This window comes from Octodon degus, unplaced genomic scaffold (genome assembly GCF_000260255.1).
Source record: "Octodon degus isolate 3935 unplaced genomic scaffold, OctDeg1.0 scaffold00015, whole genome shotgun sequence".
NCBI lineage: Eukaryota > Metazoa > Chordata > Mammalia > Rodentia > Octodontidae > Octodon > Octodon degus.
In genome coordinates, this window is record NW_004524591.1 from 23162565 (window position 1) to 23188274 (window position 25710).

Here is a 25710-nt window from a genome sequence, read left to right on the forward strand (position 1 = left end):
ATTCTTATTGTCAGTTAGCTTTTTGAAGGGGCCCTAGTTTATGAACCCAATATGAGTAAAAAGAAAAGATTAGCTTCCTTCCCTATAAGGGATAGAGGGACATTCTAAGCCAAGATCCACTAGATTCTAGAACAATGGAATTGACCCCATCATTCACCTAGCCTTGCTAGTATCTGGCTCTGGTGCGGGTCATTTCAACCTTCAACTGGGGCTCAGTCCCTGGGGCCTTAGGAGGTTGGTGTTTTTAAGATTTTGTAGATATACTGGCCACAGGGGTGGGCTCAGGTGGCCAGTGGCTAAAAAGAGGCAGAGAGAAGGATGGGGAATGGCAACCCCAAATTTGGTCCAGCAATGGTCTTCTCCAGGGAGCCATAGGAAAGCACAGAGGGGTGGAAGAGTGGGGGATCCAATTCAGGATTGATTCAAGCCTGGAGCATTAATGGCTCATGAGGACATTCCACTGTTTGGTGCAGGCATACAGCAGGATATACTTCTATAAGCATGACTTAGCATGGACAACTGCACATGTGTGATACGGTGATGACAGTGCACAGGAATGTCACCTTGACAATGGCTAATATATACAAGTCAGACAAAAAGGAGGCTGTTTGCTGTTATTGTAGATGTCTGCTTTTTGTGTGTGTGCTTTCTTTGGGGACCTTACCTGCAGAAATACCCCTTCAGTTCCCCCCACCCAACCCCGACAAAAGGTGTAACTGGTAGGATGAACAGGGCTGGCTATAGGAGGTGAACTTCCTCACAATGTCTGTGGAAATAGTGCCTGATGGGGAGGGAGAGCCCCCAAGGACTGTGAAACCATCCACCTAACACGGGAATGTTTTGAAGGCGTTAAAAGTGCTACACATGCAAATCCTTTTGGGTGGAGTGCAGCCCCCGAATGCCAGAGGGATCCAGGCACACTGGAAGGAGTACCCCAGGAGGTTGCACCAGCACAAAAAGTCCAAAGATACAGCCACTTTTTAGTGGGGCCCTGAACCTGAACTCCCATACGGCGACAGCTCTGCTTAGCTCAGGCGGCAGCATCAGGATGCGTCCCAGTGGAGACCTCTGCCCACTGTTGATGAGGGCACTGGTGGCCAGCAGGAGCTGGGTGGGGTATGCAGGCATAAAGTGGCCACAGGTGCCAGGGCAGCCTCCCCACAACTTCTGCCAACACCAAGCCAATGCCCAAAGACCAACAACCCCTGCTGCAACTGGTCCACCTGTGGAGACAAGGACAGTGCTGCATCCAGTTGGCCACACCAGGAGTCCCTATCCCAGTGCAACCGACCAAGGAGGACCTGAAACAATGTCTGGCTGCTGAGGAAACCATGTTACAGGGCACAGGAAGTACCTTCTCCCAAGGCATAAGTCCCCATTTCTGGTTTTGCATGACAGGCTTGGTATTTGCCAGAAGATGGAGGTAGAGAAACCCCTAGCTAAGGGAGGTAGGCTGGAAGGCCATGGAGTTATGGGAGCTGGGGAAATAAGAGAAACAAACGTGATTGGCTCCCAGCTGTGCGGGCTCTCAGAACCTTGAAAGTCAGTCAGCATCAGATTTGGATGGACCTGCTGGCTGCCAGCTTAGCCAAATATAAGATAAAAGGACAGTCATGTGGAAATGGGCATGCTCGTGGTATGGTGCCCAGGTGCAAATAGATGGTGGCTGGCACTGGGAGCCTGTGTACCACTGTGGTGGAGCACAGCAGGATACACTTATATAAGCATGACTTAGCATGGACAACCATAGCTAAATCTTCCTACATGCAAGGAAGGTTATGGTTATGACAGTGCACAAGAGTGATAGCTTAAGGGCCGACCAAATAGCTTAGCAGATTAAAGTGCCTAAAAGCAGGCCTGGGGGCCCGGGGGTTCAGTCCTCGGGCCTGCAGTGCTGACCCCACCCCCAGGGCACACTGAGATAGCAATTGAGACTGGGTGTGGTGGCACACATGCCTGTAATCACAGCTCTTGGGAGGCTGTAAATAGGTAGATCACTATGAGTCTGATCTAGTAGTGAGACCCTGAACACCCTGTAGACCCTTCCCTTAAAAAAAAAAAAAAGTGTATAAGCTTGACAATGCCTAATATACATCAGCTGGACAATAAAGAGGCTGTTTGCTGTTGCTGCTGATGTTCCCTTTGCATGCTTTCTTTGGAGACCTCAGCCCTAAAAATGCCACTGGAGCTGAACTGGAAATTTCTTTGAAAGTGAACTGAATTGCAAATACAGGCCAATTTATTTATTTATTTACTAATTAATTAATTTATTTTGCAGAACCGGGGATTGAACTCAGGTCCTTGTGCTTTCCAGGGAAGCACTTATTCCACTGAGTCATCTCTTCAGCCCCTAATACAGGCCAATTCTGAGGGAGGGTAATGGGTCTAATTTTGAGGGAGGGTAATGAGGTACCAAGAAAGGAAAGCAGTATTTATGACACAGCGTTGTCGTGAGGACAAAATGAAAACACTGCTTCAGCCCCCTGACTCCCACAAGGAGTCAAACTATTAGGAACATCAGTTGGGGCCAGAGTAGGTGAGGTCCTTTCCTTTGCACTGGTGCACACTGCACAAGAAAGCTCAGAATAGAGAACAGAGGAGGGGATCTGAATTTGAACTCTGGCACAGGGCAGAGCAAGACCCCTTGGCAAAGTCTTCAGCCCAGGCCTTAGTCTTCTCTGTGAAGTATGTCTGATAATAGTGTCTCTGTCATGGTGTTATTGTGAGGATTAAGGGAAAAGATATAAGAAAGCATTTAGCAAATCATCAAAACACATTCAATGTTCAAGAAAAGGTGTCTAAAATAACACAGCATGGGGGCTGGTGAGATGGCTCAGTGGTCTAAAGCACCTACTTAGAACAAGCTTAGCAAAGCACAGGGACTGCAGTTCAATCCCCCAGCACCACATGCCAGCCAGCCCTGTCCCCTGGTGGGCTGAGCTGGCCACACACACGTACACACACACATAAGTAAATAAAACTTAAAAAAAAAAAAAAAGTAACAGCAGCAATTATAAAACAAAAGAAATAACAAAACCCTGCTAATGGTTTCCTGATCTTTTGCAGTAAGTACATCCTTATGAGGGAAACTGCGTGTTCTTCCTGTTTGGAATCAAGTTCCTCCTAGCATATCTACTGCAAAGTCCGCGGGAAGCTGAGGCCATGTTTGTAAGCAGGACCATATATACTGGAAACTGCACTCACCCGAAAGCATCTCACATCTTTTTTCAGTTGTATATGCACAAATTATGTATTCATTTAAAAATGAGTATGTGATTTTTACAGGTCATTGCGGTGTTGAAATCCCAGGGACTCCCATTCCAGGTGAGTCAAAGGCGTGTCAAGTCCTAGCGACATTTTTCACCACAGACACGTTTCTGGCCCAGGCACATCCCAGCAACCCCTCCAGTTACATACATTCATCACACTCACACCTTACTCTGTTACCAGAAATGCTTTTCTAGTATTTGCATTTCAGTTCACTTTCAAAGAAATTTCCAGTTCAGCTCCAGTGGCATTTGCATCTCATTACACTCCTGATAATTAGCTCTATCTCATTACACCCCGGCCCAGTTGGAATAGGATTAGTTGTTTTCAGGTGTAAACCTATGGTGTGCATCTTACTACACCTCTTCAAAATTCCAGGCAGGCTTTCTGCCTCAGCCAAATTAGGACAACAACTTCCAGCTGTGTACAGTTCATTACCACTTCTATTCAGGAAAAATACTTCACTGTATTTCACATCTGGTCATATGCTTATTAATTATGTACTTCTCATAACAACTGTGCCTAATTAGGAGAGAGTTGAGACCTTTGTCGAGCCCAGTGATTCTTTACATTTTCTTGTTCTTGGTACCTCATTACCCTCCCTCAAAATTAGGCCCAATTTGTTTTACTTCCCTGCCACATTAAGACAATTGCTCTCAGGTGTGCATATTTCAGCAGCTACTTTGCTTTACAAGCAAAATTTTGTTGACCAGGACTCGCCTCATTTTCACATCCTGTCAGAAAGGCAGTCAGTTTGCTGGTCTTCTCGTGACAGCTACACAGAGTGGAGTGATTCAAAGTTGGGCTTGCTAAGCTTGGGCTGGTCTCATGTCTCCTCTGTTCTTCATTATGAAATTTCTGTGGCCAGCTCCTGGGGAGGCAGCCACAGCGACCCCTTAGGACTAGAATCCTGAATGCAATGGCCACTGTCCATTCAGAGAGCTGTGGAGGCAGGAACCCCTTTGTTCAGCAAGAAATAGTAAAGGGTAGACTGCCAGGCCGTTAGCCAGCACGGGCACAGTGAGTAGTGAATATTGACAGTTCTGAGACCCCAGAGGGCAAAGCTCAGATGACAGCAATGGGGGTGTCTGGCTGAAGGCTTCAGTCCTCAATCCTAAATCTTCCTACATGCAAGGAAATCTCAGAGAACTGGGGATGAGGGAGGGAGTATGGACTCTGGCGAGACCAAGTGCACAGTGGAAGTTTTAAGAAGCAAGTGGAAGTGCCATGTCACAGGAACTGTCTCTTTTGCTTGCCATTGCTTGAATCCCACATCACCTGAGCTGTAAGAGGCAATTATATTTTTCTGACTGAATGAATGAATACATTAGTGCTAAGAAATCCATGGATACGAGTTGACAGTAAGAATCATCAGGGTTTGGTTGCCATCAATTTAACTTGTCTCTGTTGGAGTTTTACTTTCCCAACTATTTGAACCACAGAATAATGACTACTAAGCTTAGAAAACATGCAGGCAAGATTATAGCCCTAGAGAGGGGATGGGGCACCTGTAAACACTCATTCAGTGCCCATGGCAGTGATTCTTGGTGAAAAGTCCCCCTGAAGATTTAGTGTGAATGCCACTCACCTGACGAGAATGGGCTGTAGGAGCTCAGGCCTGGCCTTGCTACTGAGTTCCAGCTGATCTGGACCCACTTAGCAATAAACCTGTCTTTCAGAGCCCGGAAGTGGATATTATCCACTCCGGGAAAGGGCAGCATAAGGGATGTATCCTTGTGTGATCATTACAGATGTTATCGGCTGTGAGGGGCAGCAAGTTCTAGTTGATTAAAAAGCTTTCATAACCCCATTAGGTGGGAATAGAAACACCACATTAGGATGAAAGTTCTTGATGAAAACTTTATTAATAGGATGGGTATTTTACATAGGTGCTCATGGGGTAAGGGGAACAACAACATCTGAAGAATAGTTTTGTTCATAAATTAAGAGGTGCACTGACAAGTGATAACAAGATAGCTAAGAGCGGTGAAACCAAGTGGAGACAACTACCAGCACTTTTGAGAATACCACTTGCCAGCACCTTTCAAGATCTAGATCCAACCTGTTAAATTTAGTTCTTTTGTAATGAATTTATCCTAATGTGGTTAACTGGAAGAGACTCTTGCATAATTTTGAGATCCCCTGGGTATGGTAGAAAGGAAAGCAGTATTTATGACACAGTGTTGTGAAGACAAAACAAAAAAACGTGATAGGTCCCATAGAGTGGGTGCTGTGAAAGGGACATTCCCCTGGGAGCTGCTGTTGTTGTGGAGCTTTCTGTGAGGATCAGGTGGGGCAAACAGCCTCAAAGCCCTTCTTCATGGTTCTCATGTCTATCTCAAGACCCTGACTCGTCCTGTGAGCCCTCTGCAAGGTGCTCTGATTAGGGCCGCGGACAATGTGCCCCACATCACCATCTCTTGGTGTGGGAAGGGGATTTTGTCTTACTCACTTTTCTCCTTGCTTAGCTCAGTTTGTAGACGTTTCAGTCCATAACTGTTTGGCTGCAAAGCAGGGTGGCTTGGGAGAGGAGAATGGTTCATGGCACCCACAAGGTAGCAAAAGCAACAAGGGAGAGAGAAGCCTCTTTCTGTCCCTTACATTGTATGTAGGCTACCTGCTACACCCACCCTTAGTCCAAGCCAGAAGTATGCCAAACCAGTGGGTGGGCTGATTTGGTAATCACTTTTTAGCCCAGCATTATACACTCTGGGCTCAGCCAGCTCTGCAAGAGTCCTATGGCAGCATGAGGCTTTGCAGGACATGTAGGTGCAAATCATAAAAGACTGGCTCCAGTACCCTTGTGGCTGTCCAGGGCTGAGGATGCTCAAGTCCCTTCTACACAGTGGCGTGATACTGACTATAAGCTATGCACATCCTCTTTCATCTTAAATCACTTCTAGATTATTTATACGATCTAATCTAACACAAATGCAATGTAAATAGTACAGTTGTGTCTAGGGAATAATGACAAGGAAAGAAGTCTGTTCATGTTTAGTACAGACAAAATTTTGTTCTGTATGTCTGATCTGTAGTTAGTAGAAGCCTAGGATTTGGAAGGCATGGATAGGAAGGCCAAATGTCATCCCCTTTGTTCCTTTTTGCAAGAAACTCGCTTGCTTTATTTTCAGAGCTGCTTTGCTGAGGCCTATCTTCTTGGCCCTTTGAGCTGCAAAGGCACACTTTAGTGAATGGTCCTTATGGTAGACTGCTCTGTGCTTATGTATTATATGCTAGGTGTACATGTGTATGTATATGCTGGGTGTGTATATATGTGTACATGTTAGGCTCTTTCCTTGGTGGACCTGGATTTTTTAGTGGCTTCCCATCATGACTCAATAGCACAAAACCAGTTTGACAATCTCCCCAAAGTAGGGCATAACCTGTGGAAATCTTCACTTTGTCCCCAGTGATAGCAGGTTTTAAGATGGCAGAACCATCTCCACCTGCATCCATTCAACCATCCCCTGAATGTATCATTGGATATTTTTGATCTTTTAACGAATGAAGACTGGCATAACAACCTTCAAATAAATTTGTGTCTTGACAGCATTAGGCAAAAGTCCCGAGGCCCCTCTTTTCTGTTCAGAATTGGGTCATTACAGTCAAGTCAAGCAAAGAGGCCACTTTCCTAAATACTCCCCTATAGCAGCTTATCTTCCATTTTTCTGCTAGTTCTCAGTGTTCCTGATAATTCTGTTCAACCCAAATCCTTGAAGCCTTCCAGCTCCAGGAACTCTGTGCTAAGCACTCCCCAGCCCCACTCCTGGCTCTTCTGGCATCACTGTAATTAAGGTTTACTACCCTGGAGTGGGCAGGAAGGAAAAGAAAAATCAGTGTCCATTTTGTGAGTCCATGACTATAAAAGGGAAGTTCCAGACTAAAGTTATCTATTCTACTCCCCTTCCCTCTCCCACATCTACCCTTGGGTAGATCATTTCTAAGGCCCCTGTTTGAAGTCATCTGTTTTTCCATGGTGGTCTCCCACACAGACTCAAATTTTTCACAGTGAGCCCTCTGAACCATATAAATTTTCAGCATTTCTTCCTTTCAGAAGCTTCTGGAAGGCTGTCCTGCAGCTGCCTGCTACATCCTTGCATAGCTGCCTCACTATTTGCCCTAACTCCCAACTCAGCTCTAAGTAAACACTATTCAGGATTTGGAGTCAAGCCCCTTTTGGACATTCTTAGATAACAGCAGTGCCTTTTTGGTCTGTATATCTGCCCTGAGCACAGTAGTACTGGCCCCTACTAGGCCCTCAGGAGATGTTTGCTGAATAGGGAATGTGAGAAAAACAACACGCCACATTTAAGCTTCTCAAGACAGTTTTAATTTTTGCTTACCCCATCAAGATCAAAGTTGTTTCAAGCAGGCAAAGATCTGGTCACAGACTCTGTGGTTTGCCTTTCAAGGTGTGTTCAAGATGCTTCCTGATCAATGCACTGCTGCCTCCTGTGACATGTGACAATGCACAGCAAGAGACCTGGAGCCTGGGGCAGTGGGGAGGTCCAGTGTGCCAGGAAAGTGAGTGTCCACACAACAGAAAAGCAAAATAGGCTTAGTTGGTGGCCCACAGAGGAGAAATGTCATGGCTGTCCCACCATCCCTGTCTTCAGCTAAGCAGACACAGGCTACTTTCTGAGGAGAGACTCAGATGCTCATGGGAAGATAAGTAAGCACCTCAGAACCATTTACCCCATGCAAGATTTTGAATGATCTCTAACCATTATTTCCTTGGAAACAGTGAGAAAGTAAGCAGAGAGGATTGGATTGCCTTTCCTACTTCCATTTTTGTCACTAATTTATGGCTCTTGGTTTTGACAAACGCTAAATAAAAAGGCAATAAGCCAATCAGTAGCCTATGTACAAGCTGCAGCATATAAATTCTCCAAGGGCTTGAGACAAATGACATTTTCTCCCTCTAGTTCTGAAGAGACCCTGTTTTGGTTAGAGAAATTTGCTGAAAGCCAAAGCCAGCTGAGAAGTCATTTATGTGATTTTGGTACAAGTGACAGAAAACAATGCACATATACTTACTTCATTGGACTGTAAACCAACAAGGTCAAGAGACCAAAAATCCTGCTGTTTATGTACCAGAAAACTAGTAAGTGGCTTTAAGAATGGACTAAAACAGGTGGCAGTCTGCTTTTAAAGCTGGGATTTTATATATGCTAGGGAATAAATAAAATATTAGTCACTCATTCATTTTTTAGAATGTAGTAGTGTAACATACCTTCCTGCCCTGCCTGGCCCCAGACCCTTTGCAATCAACTGTACTAAAGTAGCTGTTATATCAAAACATTTTGTATTGCAAACTTTATTCAACATCTATAACAAAAGCCAAAACTCAAGAAAGAAATTAACCCTTACACTTTCTTTCCACTAAAGCATCAGCACAGACAAACTAGCCTTGGAAGACACCAAATAATATACCAAATAAAGAAGAGAGCCTGAGGAGACAAAAGCAAGCCCCACCCCACTGCAGCACATCCCATTAAACGGTGGTTATTTTCTTATCCTTGGTGGCCTGCTTGATGGCCGCCTGCTCGCAGATGATCTCCTTGAGCCTCTGCAGCCTCGTGTTCTGGATGGTCTGGTCACCCACCCCGGTCTGACTTCGGTGCAGCAGCGTGAGGGCATGGATGTATTCCAGCTCCGTGTACTTCACGCCCTGGTCCACCACCAGGTTCAGGAGCTCGTCGGCCGTGTTGTAGAGCATCTCATAGTACTGCCTGAGGGGGAGACAGAACACTGCTCAGCACCTCCATCAACAGCAGTGTTTTCTAAGTGGGGATGAATATGCTCTTGAAATGTGAATTTATTTACTTATTCATTAACATTTACCAATCAGCTCCCAGTTAGGTTTTGTCCCATTCAATCCCTCATTTATTATCGGAGTCTTTTTGAAATACATGTTTTTCCCCTCCACAAAGCATGTAATAATAGTATCTATCTCTTATTGGAAGAATTAAGCTTATTAATATATATACATATTATATATATGTATATATGAGTTAGAATGGCAGTGCTTCATGAAGGTTAAGTCTTCTTACAAATATAATAATAATGTATTAATACAGATATAACAAAAGTAACAGAATGGCCCCTTTCCTCAAGAAGTTCCAAGATAAGTAGGAAAGAAAAATTCAAACTAGAAATAATTTTATTGCTGGTGACAAAGTATCTTCCTTCCATGGTACCATTTAACTCTTGCTACAACCAGAGACTGCAACTTCCCTCCTCAGCTAAGGGAACTGGTGCCAAGAGAAGTCAGATGACTTGCCCAGTGTCATAAAGACACCATGTACTATTTTTAAAACCATCATTTCCAGTACTACATCTCAGTGTATACAGGATTCTTAGCTACCACTTGCACGACCATTCCAAAGCTCAAAGCCAGCTTTGCTAACACAGCTTGTAAGTAAAGGGACAGGTTCAGGCAGTGGGTTCTGGCAACGTATGGGGGTGAAGGGATCTTAAGGCTCTATTAAGGTCACTGGTTTAAAATCCTGTATTATGGGACTCAGGGCCTTGATTTGTTTCTTCATCAGAAATATCTTGGGAAAAAACAAAGCCATCCTGGGGTTCAGAACATATTTTCTAGGAGCTCTATATTTTAAGAATAGTTTATAAAGTACTGCTGCCATGGAATGTGATCAAAAAAAGTTTGGTGTCTTTTCATATGGTTGTTCTACTTCCTACTTTGTCTACTGTATTTTCTAATTAACATATAATTAAAAATTGAATACTCCCCCCCTCTTTTTTTTTGTAGCTGGTATTGAACTTAGAGAGTGTTAAGATACATTCTCAGCCCCTGTAAAAATTTTTATTTTCAGTCAGTTTTGCTAAGTTACCCAGAAAGTCTTGAATTTGCCAGCTTCCTGCCTCAATCTCTTCAATCTGGGATTATAGGCATGTACCACATTAGTGAGAAATCATATTCTTTTGTGATATTCTCTAAATAGTGATGGGAATGAAAATGCTCAGTTTAGATGAGCAACTTTGTGAATCTCTTCTAGGAGTAAATTGTTCTGCACTGCTGTATAGAAGGCCCTCTTTAAGCTCCTTTTCTGTAATGGCTTTAAATGAATGTGCCTGTTAAGCTCCTGAAAGCTAACAGTCAGGAGCCATTGGCCAAGGTAACCTTGACATGGACAAAAGTACTGCCTATGTTCTTATGTACTTTTTATCCTTCATGTTTAGCATAAAACCCATGGTTCTACTCCTCAATGTATATGTTGTAGTTTACAAACAATATTTTAAAAGCTGGGCATGGTGGTGCATATGTGTAATCCCAGCACTGTGGGAGGCTGAAGCAGAAGGGCTCAAGTGTGAGTCCAGCCTTGGCAACTTAACATACCCTGCTTCAAAATAAAAAAAGGGCTGGAGATACAGTTCAGTGCAAAAATCCTGGATTCAATCTGCAGTACCACAAAACAACAACAATAAGAATAGCAGTAGTAGCATTAGTAGCAAAACACCTGGTAGGCAGATGCACCATGTTTGTCCTATGGCCTCACATGTTCTCTGGTACACAAAGACTTCTTCCCTGATATTGGCCTTTAAGAAATGAGGCTGTATACTGTTTAGTTATGTTTCCTGCACGTGGATGGGTGAGGGAGACAGCTGTCTTCTTCTTCGGGCAAATTCTTAAAAATATACACTTTTAAAACTGCTGAAGAACTCATGTACAAAAGTGGATTTACCAAATGGTTTAGGGTTCATCATTTCTTTTAAGTTAGAAAGGAACTGAAATGTACAATTTGTACACTACTGTTTTTCAAATTTCAGAGTGCCTCACCATGATTACCTGGGCAGCTTAGGACAAGAGCAGAGAGCTGAGGCCTCACCCCCAGATATGGTGCTTGTGGAAGGATCGAAGCCAACTGTGCTTGGCCACAATCTGGGAGAAAAGAGAGCCCTTCTAATCGCTGCTAGCCAAGGACCTAAAAGCAGCAGGAAAGGCTGCACAAGCAGTAGTGAATGGTTTGTGATGTTTTTCACTAAAACTAAACCAAAAGAATTGGGATTCTTTGTATTATGATGTTGATATTTTCATAATTTAGCTTAGGAAGTAACATTGAACCCATCAGCCCAGATGCAATTGGGTTTCTTTTGAAAAGTCAGATGATTTGTTTCCAGAGATATTAGCTGGTTGTTTTTTTTTTTTTTTTTTTTTTTTTTTTTCTTTTTCCCAGAGACTGTGGTTCCATGCTGGGAACAAATAGGAAGACAAAGATGCCTACGTTTCTAGTCCTGGATCATTTTGTGACAAGTGACAAAGGCCATGCCACTTAAGTCCTCAGTGTTTCAATATCCCCTGTGCAGTGAAAACCTTTATAAATCCCAGAATGACACCCTGAAGTGAACTGAAAGATGAAGAAAGAGTTCTTGAGAGCTGCAGATGAACAATGTGCCAGAACCGCAAAGCTGAGTTATTAAACAAAATTGACAGGTAACTGATGGTGTATTTTCTATAGTTAGGGAAAAATTTCCCTATATCTATGATGATATATTAGATCATAAGGAAACATAAATATTTAAAGACAGAATGAAATTCATTTATCTTTAAGAAAGGCACCCAGTAGCAAAGACTCATAAATTGGTATAGCAACAGTTAGATGGGGTGGTAGGAAAGGGTGCCATAAGGTGCCCTAAAGGGAAAACAGGAAAATGCCCCAAACTATTCAATTAGAATGAACTCCCATGATAAACACTGACAGGCTGAAATGAAATCATGTAACCCCACAGGGATAAATAATTGATCAGTACTCACAGAGGACAATGAAACTTGGATTTTTATCATCGGTATTAAAATAGCAGCCACGGCTTCCAGGGCACCACCTTTTATATTAGTTGGCACTTCACACAGCTGCCTCGATGGGATCAGTGACCACACATTTATTTGATTTAGATATTTTCATGACTCATGGAAAGGTCTCTTCACATCCCATAATGTTCAGAGACCAAGTGCTAGATGTGGAGCAGACATCCTATTTCAAAGACCAAAGAGTGTCACATCACCCTGGTGGACAGAACATTCTGTGGGAAGCATCTGCCTTCCCAGGGTTTCTTGTCCCCTGTGCTCAGTGCTTTTGGGTAGCTGCTTCCCAATGAGCAGACAGGGCCAGGGGGTGAAGGTGTGAGGTCACGCAGTCTGGCTGATGGTCACAGTCTACACCATGACAACTTTGATACCATCTAATACAAACAGATTGTTCTCTCTTATCAATCTCATGTTTCCTTTATCAACAGACTGTTCTTCTTTGTAATATTTTCTTTTTTCTCTGCCAGTACTGGGCATTGAACACTCTACAACTGAGCTGTACTTCTATCTATTCCTCTTACTTTAATGGCATTGCACTGCCACTCTCTCCTCCCCTGATTCTAACTGAAAACAAGTATATAAAGGGCATTATGCTAAGATGAGAAGATCATTTAAAAAAATAATATATATATACTATCTTTCTTTGATTGGAAAATTAATATGGGTACCATATAGAACATATAGGCCATATATAAAGATTACATAGAATAAAGATTACTCATGTAATTCTATCCTAGAGACATGAAACATTTTGGAATATGTTCTTAGAGTTCTTTTGCTCTGATGTAGTGTTTTAGTCAATTTCTTTCTTATGGTTGAAACATTTATAGTAAAACACAATTGGGCACTTGGGTTGTTTCCAATTATAAAAACTCTTTCCTGAGGATAGGTTTCTAAAAGCAAAATTAGTCAAAAGGTAAGTATATGGTTTAGGATATTTGTCAAAATTACCAAATTGCTTTTTGATTTTAATGTATGTAGTATACATGTAGGTAAAAATTGTTGATTTGTTAAGATGTTGCGTATTAGTACTTTTCTGATCTTTCTTGAAAACCTTTTCATAAATTTTCACAGACAGACAAAGCAAGGAGAGGTTGTTTATCTCTTCCTTTGTTCTATACCTCCAGCTTTACTTTTTGTAAAGAGAGGGAAGAAAGCTTTACTAAAACCATCTCTTCCCATTGCAACGCTCCTTCCTGTGCTTGCAGTCCTGGGTGGGACTGTCCAACGTTCCCAACAAAGCCTGATCATCTGTTTAACTTTACTTGATGGAATTCAGATCCCTGAGAGGAAACTGCTTTTAAACATAGTCATTCTTTGCCTCCTATAGGGCACTGGTTCCAGGATCCCCAGGCTGAAGTATTTATATATAACTTAAGCACATCTCCCATATGTTTTAAATCTCTGCATTTATAATACCTAAAACAATATAAATATAACAAAAATATTTGTTATATTGTAGTGATAAGAAAAAAATTCTGTACATAGTACCAATGAAATTTTTCTTCCTGAATTCTGACTTTTGCTTGACTCAGTCCATGTATGCAGAATCTAAAGATATGGAATACAGGAATAAGGATGACCACCTGTATACAGCTATGTCTCATAATCTTTCTTATGTTAATATTAATAATTACTAATTAATATTAATAACATACTTTTCAGTTACATCAATGTGATGTAGAAGTATTAAAATTATCCACATTATATAGGCAAGGAAACTGAGGTATAGCATGAGTGATTCACCTAAGGCCTCGAAATGAATGAGCCTATAGAGCCACTGTGACAGATATTTAATACTATAAAAAGCAAGCACTGAATAATTGCAAAGGATATTTGTATAGCTACTTCATTTTTAGTCATGATTTTAGAAATACATATTAAAACAAAACTCCCAGGCTAACCATTGGTTTATTCCATTAAATGTCATTAACTACTGGTTTATTCCATTAAATTGTATCAATTAAAAATTCACTTATATAAGTTTGTACTCATATTTGAATAACATGGGCTTGAACATGGGAATTCAATGTTTCATACTTAAATTTTAGCACTTAATTCAGGAGTTATAAAAAGGTTTTTGTTCCTTTCACTTAATTGTCTGTCTTTTTTCTTCCTATTTTGCTCTTCAAAGCACATAATGGGTGAGGTGATTATTCTTTCTGATACCTAGCTGCCTTTCTGATTCATCATTTCTTTGAGGGATGTAAGTATTCTTTTTCTTTCGACAGGAGAGTTCATAAACATCATTGGTGGGAATGTGTAGCCCTATGGAGATTTCTTTAAAAAATAAAAATAGAACTATCCTATGATCCAGGAACCCTACTACTAAGCATATATAGAAGGGAAATAAAAATCAAAGAGCTACTTGTACTCTCCTATTTACTACAGTAGTATTCACAGTGGCCAAGATATGGAACTCACCAAGATTGTCATCAATAAATGCATGGATAAGGAAAAAGTGGAAATGGAAAATTATTCAGCTATCATGAAAATAATGAAATTCAAAAACAATGAAATCTTGTCCCCTGCAGCAATCTAGGTGGAAGTGAATGGAGTCAGATATTAAAAGACAAATGTCACATATTTTCATTCATTTATGGAAACTAAAATGTCAATCTTACAGTAGGGAGAGTTAGAATAGTGGACACTAGACACTGAGAAGGGTCAAAAAAAAAAAAAAAAAGACAGAAAAAGTTGAATAGAAGGCACCAAAACACAGTTAAATAGGAGGAATTTACACAAGTTTTTTAGAGCACAGAATTACGGCTTCTATCTAGATGTGCTCCCAAAGCCTTGTGTGCTCATAAATGGGGAATTCTGGAGGTGGCAGGATCTAAGGTGTGTGAATATGGATTAAGAGGGTGTGACAACTACATTAATGCACTGATTGGCTTAGCAGAGTTCTAGGTACAGACAATAGGAAGGCCCACTATGGGTGTGGGTGTTACGGTCCAATACCCTTGTAGCCTGGATGGGATAAGATGGAAAGTTAGGCTGCAGCCTACTGCTTTTGCCTACCCTGCCATGGAATGCTTCTTTTCTGCCATGCTGTTTTGCCTTGGAGCCAGGCAACTATGAAATGAAACCTCTAAAAACTAAAATAAATACCTTCTTCTGAAACTTTAGGTATGTTTTCTCAGCAATAATAAAGACAAGCAAGACAATAAGTTAACTATTGTTAGTAACAATCTATGATATATTTGAAAATAACTAGAAGAGTATGACAATTTCCAACATAAAGAAATGATTAATATTTTAAGATGTGGAATTACTTACTACCCATGGGCTAAGTAAATAAGTAAAAATATATCTCAATAAAAAATATACTCTTACAATTCTTCCTGAGATAAAACTAGGATAGAATTAATATCAAGAGAATTAAGTGCTGTTGAAGACTTCTGAAATACAAGATTGAAGGAAGAAAAATTGACAGTAAATTACAGTATTGACTGTAGCTTCCAAAATTATTTTAGCCAATATAGGCTAATATTTCTTATCTGAAATGCTTGGGCCCAGAGTGTTTCCATTCCCATCTCAGAATGTTTATATATGCAGTGTATAGTCAAATATCTTGGGGATGGAACCCAAGTCTAAACACAACGTTCATTTGCTCCTTCTAGATTTGGATACAGTTTGAGTGTTGCTCCAAAGGCTGATGTGTTAGGAGGTTTGGTGCCCAAGAACACAGTTTTAGTAAGTGGTGGAGTCTTTAAATGTGGGACCTAATGACAGGTTCTTAGGTCCTTAGAAGGGAATACTGGTTTCCTGCAGTGAAGTTTGGGAGAGTGAGCTATTATGAAAGCCTGTGCCTGATATCTGTGTCATTCTCAAGCTTCCAGTGTCAAGACATTATCTCTTATTCCTACATACCACCCACCATGGCAAAGTACAGCAAAAAGGGACTCACCAGAGCTGAGCTGATGCAAGAATCATGCCTTTGAATCTGCAAGTGTGCAAGCTAAATAACCCGGTTGTCTTTAGAAGTAGCTGCCTCAGATATTTCATTCAGTAATAAAAGTCTGACTAAGAATATTTATATAGGGGGCCTGCTCATTAGCTCAGCTGTTTAAGTGCCTGCTTAAGCAAAGCAGTCAGGCTTAGGATGCTGTGGTTCAATCCCCAGATCCTCATGCTTTACCAGACCTGCACTTAAGGCATCCTGAGCCAGTCAAAAAAAAAAAAAAAAAAAAAAAAGAATATTTATACAGTATTTTTATTTTTTTTTGGTGGAACCGGGGATTGAACTCAGCCCCTTGCGCTTGCCAGGGAAGCACTTATTCTACTGAGCCTCATCCTCCCCTTATACAGTATTTTTAGTGTGCCTGCAATTTTATTGCAACCTGTCACATGAGGTCAGGTGAAAAATTTCCACTCGTAGCATCATGTTGGTTTTGAAAACATTTGGAATTTGCAGGATGTCACATTTCAGATTTTTAGATTAGAATGTTTATCTTGTAGTTGGGGCATCTGAAGCATTCTAGTGGAAACCCAGAGGTAACAAGATATGTGTGTGTGTGTGTGTGTGTGTGTGTGTGTGTGTGTTTAAATTATTTGGTACAGGGTCTCATTACGCAGCTTGAACTAATAGTGATCCTTCTGTCTTCAGCCTCCCCAGTGCTGGGATTAAAGGTGTGTGCCACATGCCTGGTTTTGGGGACCAGCTCACTGAACCTAGGGGTGGGCCCAGTGAGGCACATGCTAGGGATTGAACCCTAAGCAGGCTCTTAGTTCGCTGAGCTATCTCGCCAGCCCTGAGCCACTTTTAGGAGAAATATTCAGCTCTTACTTTTGCTACTTCCTCATTAGTACATATGATAATAAGCATTGGAAATAGAAAAAAGACAGACCTGAATAATCCATAAAGTAGAAAACCATTCCATAAGTAATTGAGGTGGTTATAGTAGGAAGATTTGGAGAATATTCGGTAACCTTAGAATTCTGCTTGTGTCTTCCATTTCCCCTTAACTATTCACATGCCTCAGGAAATTGCTGTAGGCTCTTTGGACATCTGTCTCCCAGGTGAAAAATCAAAGAGGTCATGGCAGATGCTATTTAAACACCTCCACATGTTTGGATTTTACAGCCTTTAGAGCATTCTCTGCCTACTTCTTCAACTTTATAAGGCTTCCATCAGAATCAGCTGATGCTGATTTCTATCAAGCAATGGTAGGCAACATGCATTAGTAGCAGATTTGTAAACATCCTAAATAAGTGTAATTTTGACTCAAGCATTTTCTGGACCAATAATAGAAAGAATGGTTATCCTGTGTGTCACAAGAATAAATTAGTTTATTGAAAACTATAATACAATTTCCCTTATTTGTCTTCTTCTTTAAAGAACTTGTAGTTTTGCCAGACACGACTGAAAATTCTAATTTGAGATGAGTTGATACTATTTCCATTTCAGGAATGAGGAAACTAAGAAAGAAGAGAAAGCTAAATAATTTTCAGACAGTGTCAGAATTAGATGAATATCCCATATTGGCATAGTGTTTTAACACTTTTCTCAAAAGACTGTGCAAGTTTTTGTTCTGGGCAGAGCACTCCACAGGTAAACTGTCTCTAGATAAGTGTTGCCTATATTCCTTCAGATGCTGGCAGCAGAAAACCATGTAAGGTAAAAATGGCTTGACAAGTTGTGGCTTTGATGCTTGCTTGGGTTTCTTTTATCAGTCATCTACCCACATTTTCTTTATTGAAAGTGACACATTCTCCACTCTTCACCAATACAATTATATTTAAATGAACAAGCTGAGAGCATAGCTCAGGGAGAGAGGGTTTGCCTAATGTGAGAGATTCTGGGTTCAATACCCCGCAACCCCCTAATTTTTTTTTTAAAGGATAAAAAGAAATGACAGGCCAAGGGTATAGCTTAGCAGCACAGCACCTGGCAAACATAAGGTCCTGAGCTTGATTCCCAGTACTGAAGAAAAAATGAAAGAAAAGAAAAGAAAAGAAAAAGAAATGGCAGTTTCCCTAACTACCATGTTTCAGCAATACTTGGGGTATCTACCCCAGACAGCCTTTTTTAAAGTTATCATCAGCCATGTTCATTCCTCTCAGGAACATATTCTGACACTTCTGATGGTCAGCAGCAGCCAGGCCCTGGCTTTATTTCTTGTCAGAGAGTATTGCTCAAAAACAAAGAGAATAATCTAGGATGATTTCCATCGCTGTTGAGAGGATGATTCCCTCCCAGAGGCAGTTAGCACCAATGGAATGGGAGAAAATGTCCCGTGTCGATGTTTCCATAGTTGACAACTGCTCTCTCTCCACCCTTGGAATTCATTCTAAATTTATAAATATCAATGGTTGAAATTTTCTCTTCAACACCTTAAGGATTCATATGTCATTCTCCACTACATCAGATAATTTTTTAAATTAAGTTTTCTACAACAGGACTAGAGCAGGATCTGCATTTTAAATTCAGTACAATTAAAATTGTGTCTCTTTGGTCTAGCACTGCCTTTGGTCAAGGCCTATTTGTATGAATAATTATTCAGTCCATTAAGAAGTCTGCTCAGCTCAGTCACCTATTTTGAAGGTTTTAATAAATATTGATCAGGCACATTTCTGTTTGCACTTGCCAAAGCAATTCTGATGGATTCATCTTCTGATGGTATCAAATAATGAAATATGAAAGAGTGAATAGAATTACCCTCTTGTTCTGTGATTTTTTATTTAGGCCCTTCATTTCACTTTCATAATTGTGTTTGTCTCATACTTCTGTAAATGCTCTTTTGATTATCAAAAGGTGATCCTGGGTTAAGAAGAGCTATGCTGTGCTGAATATCACTTTAGAGTCTTTTCAATTAAAAAAAATAGTTTATCAAACATCCCTTGAGTCTTCTCAATTTTTAAAAATAATTTATCTAATATTGTGGGTTAATAAAAAGGATGCAATATTATGCACGTTAGTGATTACAAAGCTACCTATTGTTTACCAACTAGCATGAGCCTTCTATACTGTACATTACCTATTTCTCTATTTAGATACATGGAAAATAACTGATAAGATATGCGATGTGGAGGCTCTATGGTTTTTTCAGTTTTAAGTAATGAAATGGAATTATTAACTTTTCAATAAATAATGCAAAATATTTCTTCAAAGGGAAACCTAATATTATCACTATTAATGTTTAGATGGCTCCAATGACATTTAAAATGATTACATAACATAAAGGTATAGTCCTTGGGCTCAAGAAGCTTTTTATATACTCTTTAAAAAAATAAAAAAAAAATGTAGTTAGGTGTGGTGCTGCATGTCTATACTCTCAACTACTGGGGAGGATAAGGCAGGAGCATTGAAAATGTGAGGGCTTACCAAGACCTTGTCTCTCAAAATAAAAACAGTTACAGTTGGAGCTCTATAGTAGAGTGCCCCTGGGTTTGATTCCCAGTATAGGGTGAAGCAAATGAAAAAGAAATCAATCAATTCAAGACATAAGGTAAATGTTTTAATTTAAAGTACAGCAAAGCTTGTACTTGCCAGTCCACATGTCTGTTCTTTATTTCTTGGTACATGACAAAGAAGAGTTGGAGGGTACTAGACAAGGAAAAGAAACCAAAGCTTGGCTGAAGGTAGTGGTTAGTTAGTGATGGGAGAGAGAAGTGAATGGCTAAAGGGCTTTAGGATTCTGTATCCATAAGTCCATCCATCCATCCATCCATCCCTCCATTTATCCACTCACTCATTCACTTATCTATCTACAATGCAGGAGACTGAACAGTGCAGGTCCTCATCACTGCTAGAGGAGTGCTCTACTGCTGTGCTATATACCCAGCCAGTTCCTGCATTTATAATGTGGGCAAGTTGGGGACCTAGAAATGTCTAGGGTGGAAGGTCAACAATATAGCCTAAGCTGCATGGGTTTGACAGGAAGATATTCTCATTAGAACATCGTGCTAAAAAGGCCAGGGTAATGAACTGAATGCAGTTGGTGTCTGTCACAGTAGTTCAGTAGTCATCAACTGTGTTACCTCTCAATTATGTGGAAGCGGAGGCCATCTGTGGGTGAATGCATCATTCAAAGCAATCCATCACTGCTATACCCATCATTTGCTTAATCTCCTCAAATGCCTCAAGACCCCTCAAAACAGTTTCATCTTAGATGTGGATTAAGGGCCAGCTTAGGCAAGTGTAGGGACCAGGGTTTGATCCATGGCACCATATGCTACACTGGCCCCACCCCCTGGCACACTGAGCCAGACACCAAGACGGGGCATGGTGGTGCACACCTATAATCCCAGCGCTGGAGAGACTGAAAACAGGAGGATCGCTAGGAGTCTGGGCTGCATAGTGAGGCCCTGTACCAAATACATAAAAAAGGGAAAAATATAATAAATATTTTAGGACTGAAGGAGTAGAAAAGTAAAAGATTTGGAAGATGATCTTAAAAAAGTAATCAGTGGATTATTGGAAAAGTGTGAGCATATGCAAATCACAGGTCCCAACAGCAAACACTTGAGCAAGGAGCATTAACTAAACCCTTAGGTTATTTATGAAATACAGAAAACCTAAATAAACCAAAGCTACAAAATAGGCCAACTGAGATTCAAGGACATGCGATTCAGAATGGATGTCAATTAGAAAAATAATGGACTAAGTAGGCAGGAGCTAATGGAAATATGTACAGAATCCAGCAGGGTTTAATTAAGGACCCAAAGACTGACAAATGTGATGGATAACTGTGGGAGCACTGTGATGGATAGCTGTGGGAGCACTGTGATGGAAAGCTGTGGGAGCACTGTGAATTTGGTGGATGAAAAGACCATTGCAGCTCACACACATATTTGCATGCCAGTGAGCCATTTGATACAGTGACTCTAAAAGAATAGAGCTAGCAAAGTGAATTTATTCTGAATGGGTGCTCCCGATAGGATATAGGCTGGAAAATAAACAAAGGGTGATGATAAAGGCAAGCCAAGAAATTCAAAGGAGAAAGCATCTAGTGAATACTAAGGACACAGGCTTTATGACTGATCTTACTTAATACCTTAATTAATGTACAGGAAGATACAGAGTGGTGGAAAGGTCAAATGTTAGTAAGGGGGGAAAGGCTGGGAACAGAAAAAAGAAAAATAGTGCAAAGGACTTCAGAGTATTTAAAATTAGGGGAATCAAATAACAAGAAGAGATTCATCTTAGAGAAATCCAAGTAAATTTGTCTGGAAGAAACAGTAAACACCTATATTAAATAGTTGCAAGAAACATAAAAGCAGCAGTAGGTACAACAGTCCATGGGGGTGTGGAGGGGAAGGGCTACAAACTGGGGCATTTTCTTACTTTCTGTAAAAAGCAAAGATATGATGGCAATTTCTGTCCTTTTTTGTGTTTCACAGTTCTTTTTTGTTTTATGCCAAAGGCCAACTGAAGCAAAATCAGAAAAAAGCATCACAGGAGATTAAAACAATAGAGGATTGGGGGAAAATAGGGGTAAAAGAGAGCAGTCTAATGATGTTTCTCAAATGTTGCCTTATCTAAAATGGATAGGCGAAGTTTTTCCTTATCACCTTATTTAAAATGATATTGCTCCATCCTCATCACACTATTCTTTTACTGAGCTTTGGCTTTCTTTTTAGCATTGAATTTTCATTTAAAACTCTAATATCTATATCTATATGTATGTAAATATATATATATATGTATATATATATATATAGTATTTTTTTTTTTAAAGCAGGGTATTGCTAGGTAGCTCAGGGTAGCCTTGAGCTCACTATGTAGCCCAGGTTGACCTCAAACTTGTGGGAACCCTCCTGTCTCGGCCTCCCAGGTACTGGGGTTATAGGAGTGTACCCGTATGCCCAGCTTATATTTTATATTATAGCAAGAGACACAGTATAGTAGAAGGATAAGATCACAGTCTCAGGTGCCAGTAGTCGAGTTTGAAACTCAGCTTTGCTTGTTATTGTTTGTATGATTTTGGGCAACTTTTATTTTTAGTAGTGAAGTTTTATTAAAGGTAGGAAAAGAAACAGGCTCTGCTGAGTGAGTTTAGACCAAGTAAAAGTAGGAAAAGACGTGTACCCTACCATGTGAGAGTGGGCCACTATGCAGGAGAGAACAAAGTGGCCACTCTGGACAATTTAGTAATCTCTCCGTGCCTTGTATTCTTCATCTGAGGAAAAGAAATAGTAAAATGGGGTTATTACAAAGGTTAAATGACTAAGAACCATGGATGGACAGATTAAGGTTATGTAAGTATTTATTATGTAAGTAAATATCTGCCTCCCCCCCCACCAAATAAGCTCTATGAGAAAGAGATGGGTGTTGCCATTCTGTGCTATTCCCCTTGGCCTGTGAGAGGGCACCTAATGGATGCTGAATAGATGGAATGAATGAGTGCGAGAGGCAGCAGTCTGTACATTTTATTAAGTGACAAGTGTTGCAGGCAGCCTGAGTTAGATAGAAATATTGTAGGTAGTTAGACAGGGACAGGCTCTCGAAGGGGATGACAAAGACCAGACACCTTACTGGGGAGATGCTCCTGGTGTGAGCCAGACCTAAAGATCAAACAAATGCTGACCTCCCTAAAGTTGGCATCCAGGATTGTTCATTAGTCAGGAAGAATCATTGACTGAAGGCCACCAGATAAGGTCGCCTTGCTACGTGACTCGCTACCCCATTTGGTCGTAGGCCTAATAAATTTTACCTGGGCAATGGTGCTTGTAATCCCATTGGTTGACCATAGTTTTGTCCCACCGTGTATCTGCCTAAGCGGGACCCCTTTGTCTCTACCTTAGCCCCGCATGGTTTTGTCCTATAAAATAACCTGAAGGAGACAGCTTCCTGGGCAACCTGCTCGGGACCCCCTTCTGTCCCTCTCTGACAGAAGCTTTCCTTTCCAATAAAGTTTTACCTTCAGCCTCCGTTTGTTCCTAAAATTCATTCTCCAGTTTTAGAGAACACGAACTCATTCAGGCCAGGTTGGGAATTTCACGTCCCTATATCAACAGCACAATGTAAAAAGAATATGATTCTCTGACACTGGGAAGAAGGAACTGTGAATAGAATAGTTGATCCATGTAAAAGGCAAAAGGCATTGTGATGTAACTGAGGAAAATATTTGGGAGAACTGGTTGCCAGTGGCAAAGGGGAAGAAACGGAAATGATGCATTTTGTGGTAATGATCTGTAATTCTCTTTCACTTACATAAATTCTGTATCTTTTACCTAAGGTGCATGGCCTTGGAAATTTGTTAATGTGCCTGAACTTCAGTCTTTTTTTTTTTTTTTCCAGTGTCTTTATTTACACATTGGGATAAACAATATTACATCATGGGTTAGAGGAGTGCTGATGAGTGCTAGCAGCTCCAAGTCCAGTCTCTCAACACCAATATCCAAAGCCTTCAAAATATTTGCTTTCTATTTCAACAATTTTTCTATTTTTCTTTTGTTTCAAACTTTAAGGTAAGTCAAATTGAACTGGTCACTGTCTTCTATACTTAATGCCTTTCCTTCTAAATATCCAAGCCTAACTCCACTTTGAGACTCATCGAATCTTTTATCCTTTATGAAGATATCCTGAGCAATCATTTTTTCTGTCACTTAATGTATGAGTTATCCATTTAACATATATTATTCAGGGGCTGGGGAGATGGCTCAGTGGAATAAGCGCTTCCCTGGCAAGTGCAAGAGCCTGAGTTCAATCCCTGGTTCTGCCAAAAATAAAAAACAAAAAAAACAAAAACAAGCCCCCCCCCCAAAAAAAAAAACCATCTATCATTCAAAGTCATATCACTTTAAACATTATTGACTTTAATAATTTTAAAATATCACCACATTAAAAGACGACTAGGGTATTTACTAGATATGTAAACTTGGTAAAGTTAACCTTTCTAGCTCCTTGTTTCTTCATCTGTAAAATGGAGGCATTGGGGCCAGGGAGATAGCTTGGCAGCTTAAGTGCCTGCCTGGCAGGTGCAAGGACCCGGGTTTGATCCTTGATACTATATTCCGTGCTGGCCCTCAGCCAAGCATGGTGGTGTATGCCCCTAATCCCATTGCTAGGGAGGCTGAGACAGTAGGATCACTACAAGACTGAGCTGTGTAGTGACACTTTGTACCAAATAAATAAATAAATAAATAAAGATTAAAAAAATAAAGTGGAGACATTGGTAATACACAGCCAGGATTATTAAGAGGAATACATGGGTTAAAATCTATAAAGCACTTATAACAGTATTTGGAAAACAGCATATGTGATATAATTTGGTTAAGTAAACAAAATGAAAGTAAAAAGTACAAAGCCTTTACAAAAACGTAAAAAGTGTAAAGCCTTTCTCTCATCCCTGGCTTCCAGGTACCCATCCTACTTCCTGATTATTAGTTTCTAGTGTACAATGCCAAATACATTTATACAATGCAAGGATTGTGGGTTTAGTGTATATGTGCATTATATTTAAAGATAAATGGTGTTTACATGCTGCTTTGCACCTTGCCTTTTGTACTTAACAATGTATTTTCGAGATGGTTTCATTTCAGTACATATTGACCTGCCTCATTCTTTTCAATGGCAGTAGAATAGTCAATTGCATGGATGTACTATGATATATTTTTATTATCTTCACCTAGACTGGAGACTCCTTTATGACAAAGACTGTGTCCTATGTCTCTCTCTATTGTCCTCAGTGTTATATAGTGCTGTTCAAAGTCCTTTTTTAAAAAAATATACTTACTTGTTCAATGAATATTGAAGAACTAGTTACATACCAGGTGATATATAGTAGGTATTATGGATGCAGAGGTGAGTAAAACATAGTCCTTGATCTCCAGTGATGCCATTCGGTATGAATGCAGCCATGCACTTAGCGCAATGTGACAGTGGCTATAATAAAGGTACAGAGAGTCTCTCCGGGTGCCAACAGGAAGGGCTGTTTGCTTCTGTGAGCAGTGAGGGAAAGCTCACTGTAGAAGACATCAGCAATAAGGCAAACACAAGAGGACAATGTCTTCCAGGTGCATAGAAAATGGAATGTATGACCTGGATGAGAAAGTTCCAGGATGTTTCCTTGATGCAGAATTAATGTATTCCTTATTGGAATGCAAGAAAGATGGGGCAGACAGGAAGGAAAAAAGCTAGGAAGGAAAGGAGATGCAAAGATTTTGGCCTTTTATGAATGGGTTGAAGGGGAGGAAGCGTATGCAATCTTGCACTCTCTCTCTCTGTGTCTCTTGTTTTCTTTCTTTTTTTCTTTGTTTGTCTTTTTGAGACAGGGTCTTGCTTTGCAGTTCAGACTAACCTTGAGCTCTCTCTGTAGTCCAGGCTGGCTTTTAATTTGCAATGATCCTCCTGCCTCAGCTGAATGCTGGTATTACAGGTGTAGGCCACCATGCCCGGCTAGGAATAGGCTATCTTAAGAGTTAAGCTTCTATTTTGCCTAGGTTATTTAAACAAAACACTTACCATCTATTATTATAAGATTTAATAAAAAGGTATTTTAATATTCCTTCAAAATAAATAATCTTTGAACAAAAAAAATTAGAAGTTTTATTGTATGAGGAACTCATTAAACTCATCCTTTTGTAATGACTTTTCTAGTTTCTCATGGGTGAGGACCACCAAGCTTCAGCTTACCCTCCTCTGCACCCCTACTGACACTTGGGCACCC

General features: G+C 40.5%; 1 protein-coding gene and 1 pseudogene across 1 annotated transcript in view; both read right to left on the reverse strand.

Annotated features, from left to right (window-relative positions):
* Positions 1–4988, reverse strand: part of LOC105741521 — a 6215-nt pseudogene extending 1227 nt beyond the window's left edge.
* Positions 4989–7574: 2586 nt separating this feature from the next.
* Positions 7575–25710, reverse strand: part of Exoc4 (exocyst complex component 4) — a 951164-nt gene continuing 933028 nt past the window's right edge. The window contains exon 18 of the mRNA XM_004626539.3: positions 7575–8999. Coding sequence (XP_004626596.1) covers positions 8762–8999 — 238 coding nt within the window. The 3' untranslated portion in view covers positions 7575–8761. The remainder of the gene's footprint in view (positions 9000–25710) is intronic.